Source organism: Scardinius erythrophthalmus (assembly GCF_964197995.2).
Source record: "Scardinius erythrophthalmus genome assembly, chromosome: 12".
NCBI classification, from domain to species: Eukaryota; Metazoa; Chordata; class Actinopteri; order Cypriniformes; family Leuciscidae; genus Scardinius; species Scardinius erythrophthalmus.
This window is the reverse complement of record NC_138232.1, coordinates 21,972,216-21,991,362: the sequence shown is the minus strand read 5'-3', so window position 1 is coordinate 21,991,362 and position 19,147 is coordinate 21,972,216. Positions and strand designations below refer to the sequence as shown.

Below are 19,147 nucleotides of genomic sequence, written 5' to 3'. Positions count from 1 at the left end.
ACGCCATAAACCTAAAAAGCTGCCTCAAAGATCCACCAAAAGTAATGATTATGAATATGTAAAATAATGCAATAAGACATTTTAAATTGTTTATTAATTTCTGTGTCGGCTGCAAAGATGAAGTTGACGATAGGCTTTAACCCTCAGAGGTCGGAGATCACGCCGGCGTGATCTGCTCGCTTTTTTCCTTATGAGTTGAATTGAGACCCCAAATACTCTTTTGACTTTGATTTTATAAAACAAGTTTCATACATCAATCGATTCTGTTAAATGTGTATTATTTTTGTGTATACTCACAATAAAAACAAAATGTTGTGCTTTTTGCCAAATAAAGAAAAATAATCACGAAGCGAGTTCTGCCTTCTCTCTGTCCGTGTAGTCCATTCTGAAACGCGTCCGAAAATGAATCATAACTCAGCGAATACTTCTCACACAGGCACGTGAGATATGTCTTTATGAAGCTTGAAATCTCCTCTTTTAAATGAAGTAATTTATATAAAAAACAAATGTTTTTAACTCATGTAATCCCTTTGAAAGCAAGGAGAGGTACCGTTTTTCCTTCTCCCTTCATTATCTCTAAATGAGCTGCAGCCGCCCCGCCCCCGGCGCGATTCACATGTAAATAGTTTACCTGATCTAGTATGCATCGCATACGCCCCCCGATCAATGCCATAAAAACACAGTTTGTTCATCAGACTTCAGACTGATAGTTCATCGCGTTTTGAGTATGACACGCTTCTCCGGTAATAAAGACTCCCTTCAGATGATTCTGGACAGCGAGGAAGAATGCACCTTTTCCTCAGAGGACGAACGGCAGCATTTTGAAGAGCGAATTCCGCCGAGAACACAATTTCAGAGTAAGTTTTACTTAAAAGTCTTTTGTCTTTTATTTTTCGTGTTCGCATTTATGAGGAAAAAACAATATTACGTGACAGTTCTCCATTATGGACGCGAGCGCTCTAAAAAAAGCACTAAAAGACTTTCAAACTTTCACAGAGACCTCAAAACAGAAAGTACAAATCCTTTCTTTAAAACGAATTTCGTTTTGTATCAATTGTATCTTAATTTTAATAATTTTTTCATTAACAAATTTCCTGGATTTAAAGTAAATATAGGCTAGCAATCACAACATAAGGTGCTTGAACTGGAGATCATCATGAACCAGACCGTAGCCTACTCGCCTCACATGTCTAAAAAATGTGAAATATATTTACAGAAAGCTGGTTCTAAACAAACCATCCAAAACACTAGCCTACTGCGAAGATCGCGAGTCAATAGCCTATCGTCAACTTCATCTTTGCCAGAAGTTAAATTTAAATCGCGTGTGTGAATGAATGATGATGTTTTAGCAAACTGAATTGCTACTGAGATGAGTAAAAATCGACTGAAATATGAATACATAGATAAAATGTAGGCCTATAATCTTTTTTTTTTTTTACAAAGAAAGAGTACACTTGAAATATTGTTGAAATTGTAATTATTGTTGTAATTGTAACCTTTTTAATAAAATAGCAAAACATATTTACAAGATAGATGTAAGCAAAATCTTAAATGGTCAATATAAGTCTTCTAAATATATCTGTTGTTCTTGTATTGTGGCTCAGTCAGTTTCACACCTGAGTGAATGGCTCATCATTATGCAAAGTGGGTGGGACACTGTAATCTAAGGTGTAAACTACTCCTCCCCCTCGCATATTGGCTTTCCAAGCAAAACCTGTTTTACATCAATTTAAATCAATGTATGGTTTTATGTGAACGATAAAGCAAGACTATTTTCACATAATTTTGAAGAAAAAACACTAGGCGAGGACATCCATTTGTCAAAAGTCTTATTGACACTTATTTACTATGTGTTTTGTGGCCTTATTTCAGAATTTTTATTTTTTATTTTTTTCAATAACCACGCATAAACATTATTCTCTCAAAAATGAAAACATGTACATACACATGGCTCACATATTATGGTAGCCCTGTTTGTGCTTTATAGAGTGAATTTACACCTTTGCCATTAATATGTTTATAAGCAACTGAAAAAAGCACAAATGTCAGGGCATGTCAGAACATCTCAAGGGCCCCAAAAACAGCCCAGACCCCAGAGGGTTAATGACTCGCGATCTTCGCAGTAGGCTGTGAACGCAACGGAGAAATGCACATTTATTAGGCTACATAGTTTTATTTTGTTTTGGATGGTTTTGTTTAGAACCAGATTTCTGTAAATATATTTCACATTTTTTAGGCCTGTGAGGCGAGTAGGCTACGGTTCGGTTCATGATGATATAATCTCCAGTTCAAGCACCGGCGCCTTATGTTGTGATTGCTAGCCTATATTTGTATTTTAATGTAAATCCAGGAAATTGGTTAATGAAAAATTAAGATACAATTAATACAAAACGAAATTCGTTTTAAAGAAAGGCTTTGTGCTTTTTTTTGAGGTCTCGGTGAAAGTTTGAAAGTCTTTAGTCTTTTTGCCGCTTTCAGAGCACTCGCGTCCATAATGGAGAACTGACACGTAGCCTAATATTGTTTTTTCCTCATAAATGCAAACACGAAAAATAAAAGAGAAAAGACTTGGATTTATATGGATTTATAGCGTTTTGGGGAAAAAATGGATGGATTTATAGCGTTTTGAAAATATATATTTTTTTACTTTGAATTTATCATCAACAATATTGTTGTTTGATTTAATAATCACTGTTGCAAAAGGTGCCTAGTTCCGTTTTTTTTTTTTTTTTTTTTTTGTAAGTGGAAAAAGATAGGGGCTTCCTCAGATTCTGTTTAGTTAGCTCCTTTATTGTTTCTTTTATAGCCTACATAGGTAAAATGCAGCAAGTCAAAAGACCAATTGGACCTTCTTTGCCAGTTTGCACACATTTCTTTGAAGGATGGCAAAAATATCGTCTGAATATCGATATCGAGTTATTGGAAAAAAATATCGAGATATTCATTTTTGTCAATATCTCCCACCCCTAGACAGAGGTTGCCTATAAAACATGGAATGAACCAACAAAGTCTTAAAATTGCATGGAACTGAGAAGCAAATCCAAGAAAAACAATGGCAGTAGAAAAACACTTTGGAAACATTACTATGCTTATCAAGCCTGCATTTATTTGATCAAAAATACAGAAGAAAAAACAGTAATATTGTGAAATATTACTACAATTTAAAATATTGATTTTCTATTTTAATATATTTAAAATATAATTTGTTCCTGAGATCAAAGGTGAATTTTCATCAGCCATTACCCCAGTCTTCAGTGTCACATGATCCAGTTACACATTTGACCGGTACCAGGGGCGATTCTAGGATTTTAATTTTAGGGGGGCTCAGCCCCCAACGAGGGTATGGTTTAAAAAAAAAGAAAAAGAAAATAATAATAACACTTTAGTTTAGGGTCTAATTCTCACTATTAACTATAGTTGCATATTAACATGCATATGGCAGGGTTTTATAATCACTGAGGTCCCAAATGTGAGGCAGTTACATACATGCATTTTAACATGTTTTGAAGGGCAAAAAATTGGATAACAATAGATTTAAAACCATGTCAGTGGGCAGTAGATTATTTTTCTCTCCTCATCTCCATCACTCTCTTTTTCTCTTTGTTTTTATCTTGCCCTGGCTCTTCCCCTCCTAAAGCTGAGATTTGACTGATAAAGGCTTTTCATTTTTGAAAAAAGTAAACATAGGGTCCCAGACACGTCAATTTACTGAAGGCTACCAGGAAGTTATAGGTTAAAATGGTAACTAAGTTTTTTAATTCATTCACAATATGTACACATTCATTATTGATCTTATGCCTAATACAGGGCCATAGGCAGGGCTTTATAATCACTGAGGTCCTAAATTTTAGGTTGTTAGAAGGGTAAAAAAAATATGTATCTGATCTGTGCATTTCAAGATGTTTGAAGGCCAAAAAAGATAAGAAATATAGCTTTAAAACCATGTTAGCTGGCAGTAGATTATTTGTCAATACCTGCTCTCTCCTCTTATCCATCACTCTCTTTCTTTTTCTCATCTTGCCCTGTCTCTTACCCTCCTAAAGCCAAGCTTTTTTAATTTACTGAAGGTGCCAATTGTATTATATTAATTCTCAATATGTACACATTCATTAATAATCTTGTTGTGCCTAATATGATGAAAACGGCTTAGTTGATGTTTCTTTTCCCTTCACAATGACAGTAAACTAATTATTATATACATGAAATTTAGTTCTGATGTGCAGCAAAAGATTGTTGAGCTTTACAAAAATCAGAAAGTCAAGAAAATCGCACAAAATAGAAAGAAAACAGTTTATATCTTGGCAAAAGGAGGTTTCAAAAAGTATTGAATAAAAGGGTGGCATTGTGGACAATGTGTATTAGAGAGAGAGAGAGAGAGAGAGAGAGAGAGAGAGAGAGAGAGAGAGAGAGAGAGAGAGAGAGAGAGAGAGAGAGAGAGAGAGAGAGAGAGGGAAAAAAAAACATTTCACAATGAGATTTCCCCCATTTTTAGTTGTTTTGCTTCAATGAAAGGTTAGGTTTTTGTAATTTTTTTTCGTTCATATTTGCCAAGGGTGCCAATAATTCTGACCACAACTGTATAATATCCAAGTAATACATGTGTCTTCTTTGAAACACAACGTTAACCTGAAGTTAAACCTGGCTCCTGGTATAGGTTTAATTTAAGCCTCAATTTAGTCCTGGAGTAGCTCTTCCTCCAGGAAATCATCTTATTAAACTCTGGACTAGATAGTCTAGGACTATTTAAAACCATGACGGAGAAGGCTACAGTTAATAGTTTAAAGGACCATTTTAACCTATAACTAGGCTTCAGAAATACTTTTAGAGTGAAATTCCAGGACAGGCTGGCTTTTAAAAGGGTGCATTTTGATACACTTGATACTATAGGCTAATGAGGTCTATAGACAGAGCAGAAACTGTCCTCATAAAGGGTAAACAGGGCAGATCTGAATGAATGTGAACACCAGGGGCAAAGTCTGTTAAGAATGTGTGGACTAATGTGCGACTCTCTCTCCCTCTCTTTCTCTTTCTCTAGCATTAAGTTACAAGATTCTAGATACTGTGCCTTCAAGGCATTTGTACATAACTAAATAGCTGTGAGCAATCTTGCTGTTAGTGGATGACACTATCCTGATTCTTATCCTGTTTATCTGGATGTTTTAAATGCATAATGTTTAAACTAGTGTTATTGCCAGTTAGTAGGTAGTGTTATTGCCATTTTTTTCCTGCAAAAAGGAAAACAAAGTAAAAACAAATGACTTTTCTGATCTAACAAAACTCCTTTTGACAATTAAAAACATTCTGCATACTTGCGAAACAAGTTGGTGGAATTGTTGACAGGTGATTCACCTGTCTCCTCCTACTCTAAGCCCCTCCCACTTCCACCACAGACACTTGACTGCATAGAGCAGACTTTTGAATTAGTGATGAGGAAGTCTACTTATTTATTTTATTAATCGGTTCTTCTGAAGAGTTCGTTTTATAGAATCAATTTAGAACGATTCAGTGGTTCAGTCCTATCCTGACCTAGCGTGGCATCTGCTCCAAAATGTTTTGAACAGACGTGTTGTTTATAAAGGTGTTCAGTGTCCCAGTTTACTTTGTAGCAACCCTGATTGAGCTCATGAAAGTCAATTAGAATCTGCTACTTTTTTGTTTGCTATCACTTGTTCTCGGTTTAATTCGGAGTCGGTGCTGTCCCCCTTCAATACGAATCGTACATGTCCGAAAGAATCGATTATAGTTTCAAAATGTCTGTGATTTGGTTGACTCGGGGATGCAGTTCAATTTGTTCAGACAAACTCACCTGTTGATGATCTTCAGTTTAAAGCATAAATAAACGATTCCACTCTACACACTTAAAGAAAGGATCTCTCAAAGAAGTTGTCTACACCATGTTGATTAATAGGGGCGTGCCATTGTGTGAGTTGGTCGAAACTCACCTTAAACTCCACCGACAGCTGAGGCGTGTAATCGAGCGTCCAGAGCGCCCTGACTAGCGACGCCAGCTTCTCCGTCACCTCCCCCCTGACCTCCTCGCTCTTCATCACCCCGTTGATCCTCCGCTCATATAATTCACATTTATACTGCTCCAGACCCAGATATTCTGCCAGAAGTTCCGTGTTACTCAGGCACTGCACCACGGCGTTCATGAAACAGGTGTTTCCGTGGTTCTTCAGACCCTGAACTCCCGGAGTTTTCTCGCCGTAGCACCAGGACAGTCTTTCCTTCACAGATCCATAAGATGATGCGGGCGCAACTGTCTTCCTCGTCGAGTTCTCTCTGTAATTCCCAGAGTTGTGGGCGCTCAGAGTGTCCCCAAACCCCCCATCATCATCCTCTCGCGCGTCCGGCTGGTCCGCGTCCCCCAAGTGTGCTAAAGTGCCCAAAGTTTTGACAATCCTGCTCATAAAATTTCCAAGCGATCTCAGCGATTTCCTTCTGAACAGTTTCTGGGACTTGTGCGTCTTGTTCTTGCGCTTGGTTGATTTGGCTTTGATTGTTTGTTTCCTGGTTTCCCTCGGCGTATCCATGTTTAGTCTGTTGTTTCACCCAAACCGATCAGAAGTCAGTAAGAGAAACAAGTGCACTACGGTGTGAAGACACGGCGTCCTGTGCGTCTCGAAATTCTTCATCACTAAACCATCACGACGATGAAAAACAGACTCCAAAAAGCACCGGTGTCGGCGCTGAGGCTCATGATGACTAACGCGGTCCCGACATTCCCTATCGCTGATCTCAGCTGCGCTGGTTTCGCTTTATCCATGACGCTTTCGCACTTGAAATGACACTGGGCTTAACTCCATTCAGGCACAACTCTTGTTCTTTACACCACACCTACATGCGTGCTCGTGTGTGGATGCCCATTACTAGCTGTTTTCTCCGCTCTCTTTTCTGGCTTCTGGCTGGAGTGAGTATGGGTCTGAATGGTGGATACACGGCTTTCTACCCTCCCACTATGAATCTTATTAGCCTGGTTTACTTTGAACATGTATTTGGAGAAGTGAACGTGACTAGCCCGAAGACGGAAGTCCATCTACACCTGTATTTACCTGCTTCATCGCTGCTCAACTATATCCTCTCCAAACACAAACATTGCTGTATGTATTCCGTATTTAAAGTCCACCTTAAAACTAATCTTTGATCAGCAAAATTACATATTTAAACGTTTTTCCTGTAAAAACAACAACAACAACAACAACAACAACAAAAAAAAACTCTTTATGCACACTTGCTTCATTTAGTATTTAACAACAATAATATTGATCTGCCTGTACTGACACCATTATATGAGAACTGGACTGAGCTGGACGATGACATTACGGTTTTCTCCAGAGCTGCTAACATACAAATAAACTAAATTAATAACTTTTTTACAACAAAAATGAAACATCACTGAACTTACTTAAGCTGGACTGTGAGGCTATTTTCTTCTGGATTTTTTTTTTGCATTACTTCTCTGTAAAGCTGATTTGAAACAATCTGTACTGTAAAAAAAGCCCTATATAAATAAATATGACTTATAGTGGTAATATGCTAATTACCCCCGCCTCACTCACTCACACCAGCTCAGAGATCCACTCGGTCAACTTGAGAAAAACTGCACAATCTGTATCACTCTTTACAACGTCGGACACATAACGTTAATTAATATGATTAGCCTTTTGCTTGACTATGTTATCAAACAGCAAATAATGTGTTGCTTATGTCACACAAACCATGTTTCCGTTCGCCATCTTGGAGTCAGACCGCTGCCTCGTTATATGGCTAAATCTACCCGATTTTTCATTTGCTCATGTTAAAAACACCGCATAGACATATAAACAACATTAAAAACTTGATTTTCACACTTTAAATGTGGAGTTAATGTTCACATTCCGATTAAGCCTTTCTTAAAGAGGTCATCAGATGCAAAATTCACTTTTATATGGTGTTTGCATGCATATAAATGTGTCTTTGCAGTGTGTGGACACAACCACCATACAATGAAAAAAATCCATTCACCATTTTTTTTTTTTATCCTCAATAAGTCTAAACACTCTCAATAATCAAGCCGTTTGGATTTTATATTGCAATGAATGACAATACAAAAGTCACGTGATTCCATAATGACCTTCATTTGGACATACTCATATATTCAGATTTCCTGAAACTGGAATAATTTTGGTCCTGTAAATGTAGATGACAATACATATTCCGAGGTTCATCTGTTCATTTATTCATTAAAAATAAAATAAATACTCTTGTGTGTGAGTAAACTAGTGACCAAGGTGCCAAGATGACTTAAATGATTTAAAATAAGACATTCCAGCATTAAAATATGTCAAATCAACTAAAAATCGAAATGTTTCTTATTTTAATTCACCTCCTTAACAGCTTGCTTTTTTGAAGAAGACGACGAGGAATAAGAGGAACCAGGGATCCTACCGTCTTGAAAAGACTAATTTTTTAAAGTGTAATTTCTAGATCATGTCATGTAAATTAATAAAATCATAAAACTCCATGGGCATTTTTATAATTAATATATGTTTTCTAGTTATACCAAGCTCTAAAATATTGTAGAAGTTGTAGTTATAGAAATCAGGTGAAAGTTAAATTGCAAAAAAAAAAACTGAAAAAGTTATTGGGCCTCCCAATATTGTTGTGACCAATGAGGGCCTTGGAGTAAAAAAGTTTGTGAACCACTGACATGAACATTAATTATGATAAATATTCTGAGGTTCATAAGCAATTATACCACAGTTGTGGTCTGTCTTTTCATAAAGCATTAAGAGCCCCCTACTGTTGCCCTGAGTGCTTTCTTTTAAAAGTGTCTCCATGATTTATTTTCATGTCTTGAATCATATTCATGTATTTTCATAACTGTAACCCCATTACGCTTATAAGCAAGGAAGACGGAGAGCAGAAAAAGAATAAACTCAGCACAGGATTTTACAGACTTCATCTAAGCTGTAAAAGACCAACATTTATGATCTTATCAGACACACTGTACGTGTTTCTCCTTTGATAGGCATCTTTATTATCAGACACCTTACCTGCAAGACAGATAAATACTGTTACAGTATATGATTACTGAGAACATTGTGTTTGGACCACCCACTCACTTTGCTACTTTATTTCTTTATATCAACAACAACAAGGTCATTGGATAGTCAGATCTGCGCTGTCTGTAGTGTGGGCTATACCAATGAACTGTCACAATGTAAAGCATGGCATAATATTCACTTATAGACACTGAAGATTCTGATAAGTATCTTCAGTTACTAATTAAATTGCTTTTGAAACCTCATACGAAACCACTTTTATTGCCAAAGCATGTAAGTTAGCAGAGCACCCCTGATCTCCCTCCAAAAAAAAACCCTATCTGACTGAATATGGTTGAATATCCTTACTGTTAGGGGTTAAGACATTCATTATTTAGACTTCTTCATAGGTGAGAGGAAATTTGGGACAGGCACATCCAGATGCTGGGTTCATGCCTCGCTGTACTTCTCCAAACCTCCCCCGCCAACTCTCTGGAGATTCTCAGGTGATATATTAGCTGACAGTGCAGTTCACAAAAAGTCCTCAGAAACTGGGGCTCTAAGCTGCTTTATTTCAATGAAATGACTGGAGTTGGACTGTTTAATGGTACCTTTAAATCTCATTAGAATTCATAACCTAATTTGTTCTACAATTATTTGCAAGAAAAAGGAGCAGAAGGTACCATTAGTCTTTTTGGTTCTGTGACATTAAAATACTTTATTATACAATAATGTTTTCTTGCAGATTATGGTGACAAGTTAATTTGTAATATTATGTTTAAATATAGTGACTGACATCCAAAGGGCCTGCATTTGCTCTTAAAAAATATCACAGCAAATTTAATATCTATTCTGTTGGGTTTTAAATCTTTATAATATGTGCAAGGCAAATGTATATTTCTCTAATAATCATCTTATCTGAACTGCATTAGATGATCTTATTGACTGTTTAGGGTTCTATGAGGGTTGTGGGTATCTCCACCTTAGGATCGCTCCATCGGCACTGGTGCTGACAATATATCTGCTGTTGGGACAGATCCTCACATTTGTGATGCTTCCACTGTGCCCGATGCCAACGTGGGTCACTTCGCCATCAGAATAGTGCCAGAGCTTCAGTACTTTGTCATCTCCACCTGAAAGAGACGTTTGATGTTTAGCATTAAACTGCAGAAAGCAGCATGAATACGCACTAAAAACAGGAATATTAGATTAGCACCTTATCGACTCAAACTGTGAAACTCATTTAAAAATAACTGCTGGGATCAGTTTGAATTCTGCAGGTGTTTGGCGAGCAGACATTTATCCAGCTGTTTTGCGAATGATGCTTTTCTGCAGCGTTATAAATACTTCTGTTTATATTGTTTATTGTGCCACCTGTTGTTACTGTTACATCCGCCATATGACAGAAGAATGACTCGGTGAAAATAACTCAGCATGAGAAAAGATACTGAAGGTACCTACCAGTCACAAAATATTTTCCCTCCTCAGAAATGTGCATGCCATTTATAGCTCCGGACAAGGAGCCCTCAAGTTCTCGGATTGCAGAACCATCATACACCTCCCAGTAGCCAATCTGTTGAACGGTTAAAGATTGCATGTAAGATGTCTTATCCTAGTCTAAATGGTTTAATGGTGGTATAATAAAAACAAATAAAAAAGGTTGTTAATTAAATCAAATTTAAAAAAAGCACAACGATGGCTGATAAATTTGATTGAATAACAATCAAAAGTATGAAAAAAATAGAGAAAGACAATATCATTTCTCAGCATGCACTCAGATAAGAGAGAAAAATCAAGATGTAATTTGTTATAGTGCAACTTAAGAAAAAACAAATGGCTCTAAGCCTTCAGTTCTTTGTCCTCTGAACCTGTACTCAACAGATATTACATAAATGTAATTTCCGTAGGCCACTTATTGCATTTCAGCAGTAATGGGGATGCTCACTTTTGTGATATGGCTTTGCTTTTTTTATATAATTGAATTATTCATTTTAAAAAGGAACAAATAAATGAAAGAAATTCTGATTCTGAATGATTTTATTTTATTAAAACATCCTGTCCATATATCAAACTTCATACTTATGAGGCTGTTCAAACCATGTTTAAAAAAAGAAAGAGAGAAAAATGATTTATGGCAGAACAATTCTATCAAGTTTTAAAAGGTAGTGCTATTACCTTTTAAAACCTGATAGAATTGTTCTGTCATAAATAATTTTTCTTTCTTTCATTTTTTTTTTTCAGACAGAGCAGGTCTGGTACGCCTCATTGAGATGGATCTGTCCCAGCAGGCTTTGCGCCAGCACTGGGTATTCGGCATGACCCCAGCATTGTGTCCTTTCAAGTACTGTACCTACTGTGCTGGTTTTGGCTGCTTTTCCTGGACAACAATGGAGTCATATTTGTGTTTGTTTGGCTACAGTCTGGAGTATTATTAATTACTGCTATTAGATGGCTGAAATTGAACTGCACACGTTTGTTCTTTATCCAAATGCACAAAATATTTCATCAAAATGTTATACACGCTCCTTTAATACCATTGTTGATAATAAATTAAGCTACTAGCCAATAATATAAGGTCTTTAAATAAAACATAACATCATGATGTAACATTTTTTACTTTTTTTTCCCCCCACAGATGAAATATGAATGAAAGCACTGAGGATGGCAATTTTTCCTTTGCTTCTGTGTGATGGACGTATGTACACAGCCGACCATACGTATTATAATAAGCTCTTTAAATGGACACTGATGCTGTGCCCTAAACTAGCAGATGGACTATTTGGCACAGAATAGAATGAGCGGATCATACTAAAGTACATCCACAGGAGACTAGGAGAGCTAGTCAGCTAGTTGTTGTGCACACAGTATCTATCTCTGAATTTTTTCCATCTCTCTCTCTCTCTCTCTTTCTGGCCACATTTCTCTCAAACACATGCCAGTACATCAGTCTAGATCAGTCTAGTCTTGTACCTTTCTGTCAGTGCCACTGGTGATGATCTGGTATTCCTCAGGGTGGTAACATACAACACTGAACAGGGTGTTGGACAAGACCATTTGATTCCTGATGAACCTCCTGAATGGGAAATCAGAAGAGCCCAGACAGATAAAGGTAAAGATGACATCAAATAAAATGTTTTTTTCACAAAGCAAATCAGTACTCTGAATATTTGGTTCATGTGAAGGTGTATGATTTAAAGGGACAGGTCACCCAAAAATGAAAATTCTGTCATCAATTGCTCACTCTCATGTCTATTCACCCAAATATCAGATGCCTCAAAACGTTCATAATCAGTAAAATAAATCCATATGAATCGAGTGGTTTTATTTCAAGTCTTCTAAAGAGACACAATCACTACATGATGAACAGATTTAATTTAGGCTTTTATTCACATATAAACACGGTTCAGCGAACATACATAGAGCACTCAAAAATGGCAAATGGAAGCTCAACCACATTTCCTTTAGTTTTTGGTGAATAGACTTTCAATAGAGGGACAGAAATCAAAAGGACATTCAAAATATATTCAATAGACCTTAGTCACCATATTAAATTTAACGCAGATGAAAACAAGGCTGTGAGGGATAGATGTACAGTCTTTACAATGGCACACACTGTATAAAGATCCTAGATCACATAATTTTCACAACTCAACTGTTTTATGGAGTTTTTGCCTACTGAGAGTTGTTGTTTTTTTCCGCAAAGACATTCCGTCAGCTGAACAACTGGTATATTGTTAAACAACAGTACAATCCATTGAACGCACTGTATTTTGTCCCTCATAGCCTTTTCATTCCTGTCAAAAATTAAATATGGCACTACCTTTGACTAAGGTCTATTGTGTTCCGAAGATTAACGAAAATCTTCTGGGTTTGGAACGTCATCAACGATAATGGTGAGTAACTGACGACACAATTTTCATTTCTGGATGAACTAACCCTTTAACTTTTTAACTAGTCCTCTCAAATCGATTAATCACATCTAGCATAAAAGTTTGTGTTTACATAATATATGTGTGTATATATATATATATATATATATATATATATATATATATATATATATATATATATATATATATATATATATATTATTATTATTATATTTATACATGTCTGTGTGTGTGTATATATACTGTATACACACACACACACACACACATATATATATATATACAGTATATGTGTGTGTGTGTGTGTGTGTGTGTGTGTGTGTGTGTGTGTGTGTGTGTGCGGGTGTCTGTGTATATATACATATGCACATACACACACACACACACACACACACATATATATATATATATATATATATATATATAAACACAGCATTTTATGTTAGATAGAATTAATCGTGTTTAATTGATTTAACAGCGCTATTTTCAACACATGACAAGCTTGTGCATAGATTAATAACATGAGGGCAAAACCTCTCACATCTAGATTAAATATCTATGATCTGATGCTCTTCAAACTTACACCAGGTCCCAGATGATACAGGCTCCATCAGAGCTGGCCGTCACACACTCCTTGTCATTACTCTTGATCTTAATACAGTTAACTGTGGCTTTGTGCTCCTTCATGGTCTCAATGAGTCGATAGGATTTCTGGGATATCTCCCAGACTCGCACCTTCATTACAGAGAGATGTCAAGGTTTACATTTATGCTGCATTTATTGTAAGGATGTTTTAGATTACAAACAACCAAAACATCTCTAATTATTCTTACATGGCTCTGTAAAATAGATACTGTAGTATAATAAAAGCTAAACTGTGTATTTGATTGTTTCCCAAGGAAACTAGTTTCCTACATTCACTACTGTTCAAAACTTTGGAGTCTTAAAGGTTTTTTAATGTTTTTGAAAGTCTCCTATGCTCACCAAGGCTGCGTTTATTTGATCAAGAACTGTTTTAATACATTTTAAAATGGTTTCGTTCCACTCCGCAGCCCTTTTTTCCCCTCAAAAAAGGAATTCATTTAATCTTAAAATAATATTTCACAAAAATGTATTTGTTATTATGAATTAGGTAAGTAGCCATGAACTAAGTGGGTTAAAGGGTTAGTTCACCCCAAAATGAAAATTCTGTCATTAATTACTTACCCTCAATCCACACCCTTCGTTCATCTTCCGAACACAAATGAAGATATTTTTGATGAAATCTGAGAGCTTTCTGACCCCTCCATAGACAGCAAGGCCCAGAAAGGTAGTAAAGACATCACTAATATAGTCCACGTGAATACAGTGGTTAAAATCTAATGCTATGAAATGACAAGAATATTTTTTGTGTGCAAAAAAACGACAACAATTTCTTCTCTTCTGTGTCAGATCTCCTACGCTTTTCGCGTAGTAAACACCCACACATGCGTGTGATGCGCTTCGGGGTTCTATGGCAGAATGCCGGCTAATTATTGTCCGACGCTGTTCGCGTGAGCACCACGACACATGCGTGTGATGCTGATGCAGGAGCTGGCCAATGGTGAGCCGGCGTTCTGACATAGAACCCGGAAGCGCTGTACTGTGTTTACTACGCAAATAGCGTAGATCTGTCACAGAAGAGAATAAATTGTTGAATAAAGTTGTTATTTTTGTTTGTTTTTGCGCACAAAAACTATTCTCGTCGCTTCATAATATTACATTTGAACCACTGTAGTCACATGGACTATTTTAAAGATGTCTTTACTACCTTTCAGGGCCTTGAAAGTTGCAATGACATTGCTAATTAATGACAGAATTTTTATTTTTGGGCGAACTAACCCTTTAACGTCATTTGTTTAATCTAAAACATGAGCACAGCTCTCAAGAGTGAGTTTATGATGTGTATCTGATACAGCACGTACCTGTCCTTCTCCCCCTCCACTGACAATCCACTTGCAGTCATTGGTTGCTGCTATGGCAGTCACTCCCATACTGTGGGCATCATGAATTATCAGCCTCAGCTTCCCGGTCTCTGGAGTGAACACACGAATCTTCCCATCGTTCCAAGCTGTCAAAAAAGTTATCAAATAAAGAAAGCTGTAACTGCATTGTACTGAACTCCAAACATGTTAAATGAGTGAATTAATTAGCACGTTCGTGCATAATTCAAACTTTATTATTACTAAATACCGCTAAAAAGACCCTGTGAATTAATTATTGGAGTTTAGTGACTCCATGTCTATAAGTTTTGAGGTCATCTGTATTCTAGTGTACTGCAAAAACTGTAAAAAAAAAAAAAAAAACCTTTAACAAGTAAATAATCCAATAAATCATAATCAAATAAACAAATAAAAAATAAAATATTTACAATGTTAAACATCCATTTATTATATATTATTTAAATTAAAATTATAAATCTAACCAGCATCAAACTAGCAACACCAAGTAGTATCGTGTTTTGTCTGTGTCTTTAGTTAACACTCCTGGGCTAAAGAAATGGCTAAACCCTGAGCTTTTAATTGTCTTAACCACAAATTATTGGTCAAGAAATTAGCAAAATGCCATTGTGATCTGTCATCAAAGACAGAATGAAGTTTTTGGCAGAAATTGGAAGTTTGATTCAGTGTGAATCAACAGATTTGTGTGGAGTGATGAATCACAATGAAACACAAGTTGCATGGTGATGATCCAGAGGGTGTCTTCGAGGATCTGGTGAGAAGTATAATAATAAATGTATCTCTGTTCTCCACCACAGCGAAGCATGAAGGAAGAGGTGTCATTGTGTGGGGAGCCTTTTTAGCTGCTGGTATTGGTGAGCTACTTCACCATGAAAAGTCATTTAATGCTTTGGAGTACAGGAAAATATTGCAGAATGGCTGGCTTCCCACAAATGGCAAGTTATCTTAACATGATCAGATGTTATTTTTCAACAAGACAATGCTCCTGCCCAAATTTCAAAGACAACCAAGAAGTGGCTTGAGAACAAGGCCAGGTCAGAGTCCAGATTTGAAGACTATAGTGAATATTTGGTCTCACAAATGAACTCAAACGAATTAGGAGACATTTTTCAACTGCTCATGAACTGTTTGAAGCCATCAACACTGAGTGGAATAACACGGAGGCCTTGTCCACACTAAAGCGTTTTCATTTGAAAACGCATCTTTTTCTCTCAGTTTTGGCATTCCGTCCACACTGAGACGGCGTTTTTAGCAACAAAAACGAAGCTTTTTGAAAATGCTCTCCAAAGCGGATACATTTGAAAACGCTGTTTTCGCATTGAAAACGGAGGTATTTAAAACCGATGACGTAAGTTTAGTCATGTGATGCATATTGAACCCATAGATATTCATGTTTATACCGGTATTTTGCCTGTTATGTGCTGTTCACTTTCACACAGTTGCTAAAATATGTTACTTTGCACACTCTTCCAAAATGAAACCAAAACTCAGTTTTCAAATCTATCCAGATTAATGTAGACGTAGCCTGACTCTTCTTTCTGTAAAAAGCTTTCTACAAATTGGGGAAGGGTATTCCGTGCTGTTACTTTATCTACAGTAGGTGTGCAAATCTTGCTAATTTCCTGACCAGTGATTTGTGATTAAAATGGTTAAGACCATTTAAATACCACTACATATTTTGCCATTTTTGGCTTGGCCACCTTTTTTTTTTTTTTTTTGCCAAGGAGTGTACAAAAAGTGTTTCAAGTGGAAAATACATCAACATAGAAAAGCAACGCTATGCTCCTCAAACCATTTCAACAGGTCATCCTCTATGAGACTGACCACTGAAGATGCTCCGGCCATCTTGCATAAAGCCCAGAGCGTTGCATGTTATGTTGGGCACTGTGATACGCAGAAGTTCCTTGGAGGACTCAGCATGCCACACTCTTATATCATTCTGTGAACAGGTGGCAAAGAGCTCTGACGTCCCACTGTTGAGAGTGATAGAAAGGATTTGCACAAATAGATGGATGTCAATGAATGTTACTTAGGCCACCGATACAAAGCTAATGTCTCCCTCTGGTGGTAAAAGAGAGGTGTTCATACTCACAAAGGAAAAGCCACATCCTTTACAGAACTGTTATGATTTGTAGCAATGAGCTCTGGTTTGAAGTCAGCATAGCTTAAACTGTAGATCTGTGCTGCCTCTGTCCCGACGAAGAACTGATGGCCGTCTCCACGCAGGGCAACCGACGTCACCCCTCCCTCCAACTGAACACTCCTGTCACAAATCATATAGTTAACCATAATTAGTGGTTGAATGAGAGGAAGGCAGATAGAAACATTAAATAATAACAAATAAGGAAAACAAAGAGCACATAAAAGAAAAGAAAAAAACTGAGAAGAGGAAAGAAGAGGAAACCAAGGTTGTTACAGACTTTATGGCTTTGAAATTCCCTCCTGAGCACAAAGTCAACATCCCATCTCCTGATCCAACTAAAACATCACCGGTCTTCAAGACTTTAAGCGAGTTCACTCCCTGCGACAACAAGACAAAGCATTTTAAAATTTCATCATTTTTTTTTTTATTTTTTTTTTTGTTCAAACTAGTTGTTCAGCTTGTTTTTTGCGTCTCTGTTTAATTGTGTTTCTTGGACTGTGTAGTGCAATAAATAATAGCAGTAGTCAAAGAGATAATAAAACAGTCAAAGAGAAATTAAATATTGATAATGTTAATAAATTATGAATTAATAATAATATTAATAATATTAATAAATTAAATATGTATAAACAGGCAAAATTAGGTTCACCTTGCTGAACTTTTGTTTAACAGGTCCACAGCTGTTGAGCAACCTAGTCTTCAGGTTCACTTTCAGAATATCCCCACTTGTAGTTCCACAGTAGAAATAATTATCATCATTTGGGATCTGAAAAACACTTTACGTTTAGTGATGTTTTATATACCAGTTTTAGCCATTCAAAAAACGTTGAAAACCACATATGGAATGAGCAGGTAAAAAAAAGAAGAAGAGAGAACCAGAACCGGCAGTAGCCGTGATTTCTCACTCACCTCAAGGCATTTGACAATTCTCTTAAGCTGTCCAGTCTGACATTCTGTGGGCCGGATCTTTCTGTTGGGTAAATCCAGTTCCCACACACGTAGAGTTCCACTTGGGGGAAAAAAACAACAACAAACAAACACAGAAAGCGATAAGCACTTTTTTTCACGCACACACTACATCAATCTGTAGTATATATAGTGCTCAATTGATTTCTGACTACAGAATATTATATAAATATATAAATTAGTAATAACATAATTGTGCAAAAGGTATGTTAGACTCTTCACCAAATAATACGCTTACATGTACCTTTTGCTTTGGTGTGCCAGTATAGGAACTATTAGTTTGCATTTCAAATGTTTATTTTGGTTTTAATTTTAAGAATCAAATTAGATTTTTGCATGCACAAAAATCTCATGATTTAATGTGACATTAAGTTTGTGTGTGTGTACCAACATTATTATTAGGGCTCGAGCACCGATGGTGAGAGGACCCTATTGTTTTTGCTCCGTTTATTATTATTATTCTTCTTCTCCAAAGTGAATCGCTTTTTAGAGGGCCTTAACATGCTCGAAAACTCATGAAACTTTGCACACGCTTCAGAAATGGTGAAAATTTACGTGTGATATGGGTTTCAGAATTGTGTGGGGCAAAATGGCTCAGTTATTGCCCCCACATTTTGCCCCGACCCCTGGTTTCACGCACAGGTATGAAATTTGGTACTGTTACAGTCTCGGACCTGTTAGCTCCTCCTCCTCTGCGGTTTGCCTGTTCGTTGCGTCTCCCCTAATAGGTGAGCGGAGCACAGGTGTGGCGTGTTGCGGGTGATTGCTCCAGGACCGCGTGTGCTTGTTTCCAGTATCCTGGGTGTTAAAAGCTCTCCAGACCTGGTTGAAGAGGGCCGCCGCTTCTCCTTCTCTCCCGCACCGTTTTGCTGATTTTGTTTCCTTTTGCAGGACACCTCATATACCCTGATGGCATACGGTTTCATTTCTTAAGTTTAACACTTACACTGACTTTATTTACTTTACGTTGCTCATTCTTTATCTTTAATAAATATATTTTTGAAATCAACTAATCCACGTGGTCTTCCCTCTCTGTTGCATAGCCCGGCACAGGCTGTATGTAACAGTACATACATGTAATGACCCAATACCTACACAAAAGTCTCTTGGAGCACAGCCCTAAACACAACAGGAAGTCAGCTATTT

At 36.9% G+C, this 19,147-nt stretch overlaps 2 protein-coding genes across 2 annotated transcripts in view; both read right to left on the bottom strand.

Annotated features, from left to right (window-relative positions):
- The window catches only part of usp43a (ubiquitin specific peptidase 43a), a gene marked incomplete at its 3' end in the record, with an annotated part of 117,568 nt that extends 110,599 nt beyond the window's left edge, over positions 1-6,969 (bottom strand). Inside the window, exon 1 of the mRNA XM_081380354.1 lies at positions 5,943-6,969. Within this exon, the coding sequence (XP_081236480.1) occupies positions 5,943-6,533 (591 nt within the window). The 5' untranslated portion in view covers positions 6,534-6,969. The remainder of the gene's footprint in view (positions 1-5,942) is intronic.
- A 2,607-nt stretch (positions 6,970-9,576) lies between these two features.
- Positions 9,577-19,147, bottom strand: part of cfap52 (cilia and flagella associated protein 52) — a 21,091-nt gene continuing 11,520 nt past the window's right edge. The window contains exons 5-14 of the mRNA XM_081381759.1: positions 17,945-18,044; positions 17,685-17,801; positions 17,313-17,413; positions 16,985-17,155; positions 16,717-16,865; positions 14,857-15,002; positions 13,497-13,648; positions 11,994-12,096; positions 10,485-10,596; positions 9,577-10,156 (exon numbers count right to left, since the gene is read on the bottom strand). Of these exons, the coding sequence (XP_081237885.1) occupies positions 9,981-10,156; positions 10,485-10,596; positions 11,994-12,096; positions 13,497-13,648; positions 14,857-15,002; positions 16,717-16,865; positions 16,985-17,155; positions 17,313-17,413; positions 17,685-17,801; positions 17,945-18,044 (1,327 nt within the window). The 3' untranslated portion in view covers positions 9,577-9,980. The remainder of the gene's footprint in view (positions 10,157-10,484; positions 10,597-11,993; positions 12,097-13,496; positions 13,649-14,856; positions 15,003-16,716; positions 16,866-16,984; positions 17,156-17,312; positions 17,414-17,684; positions 17,802-17,944; positions 18,045-19,147) is intronic.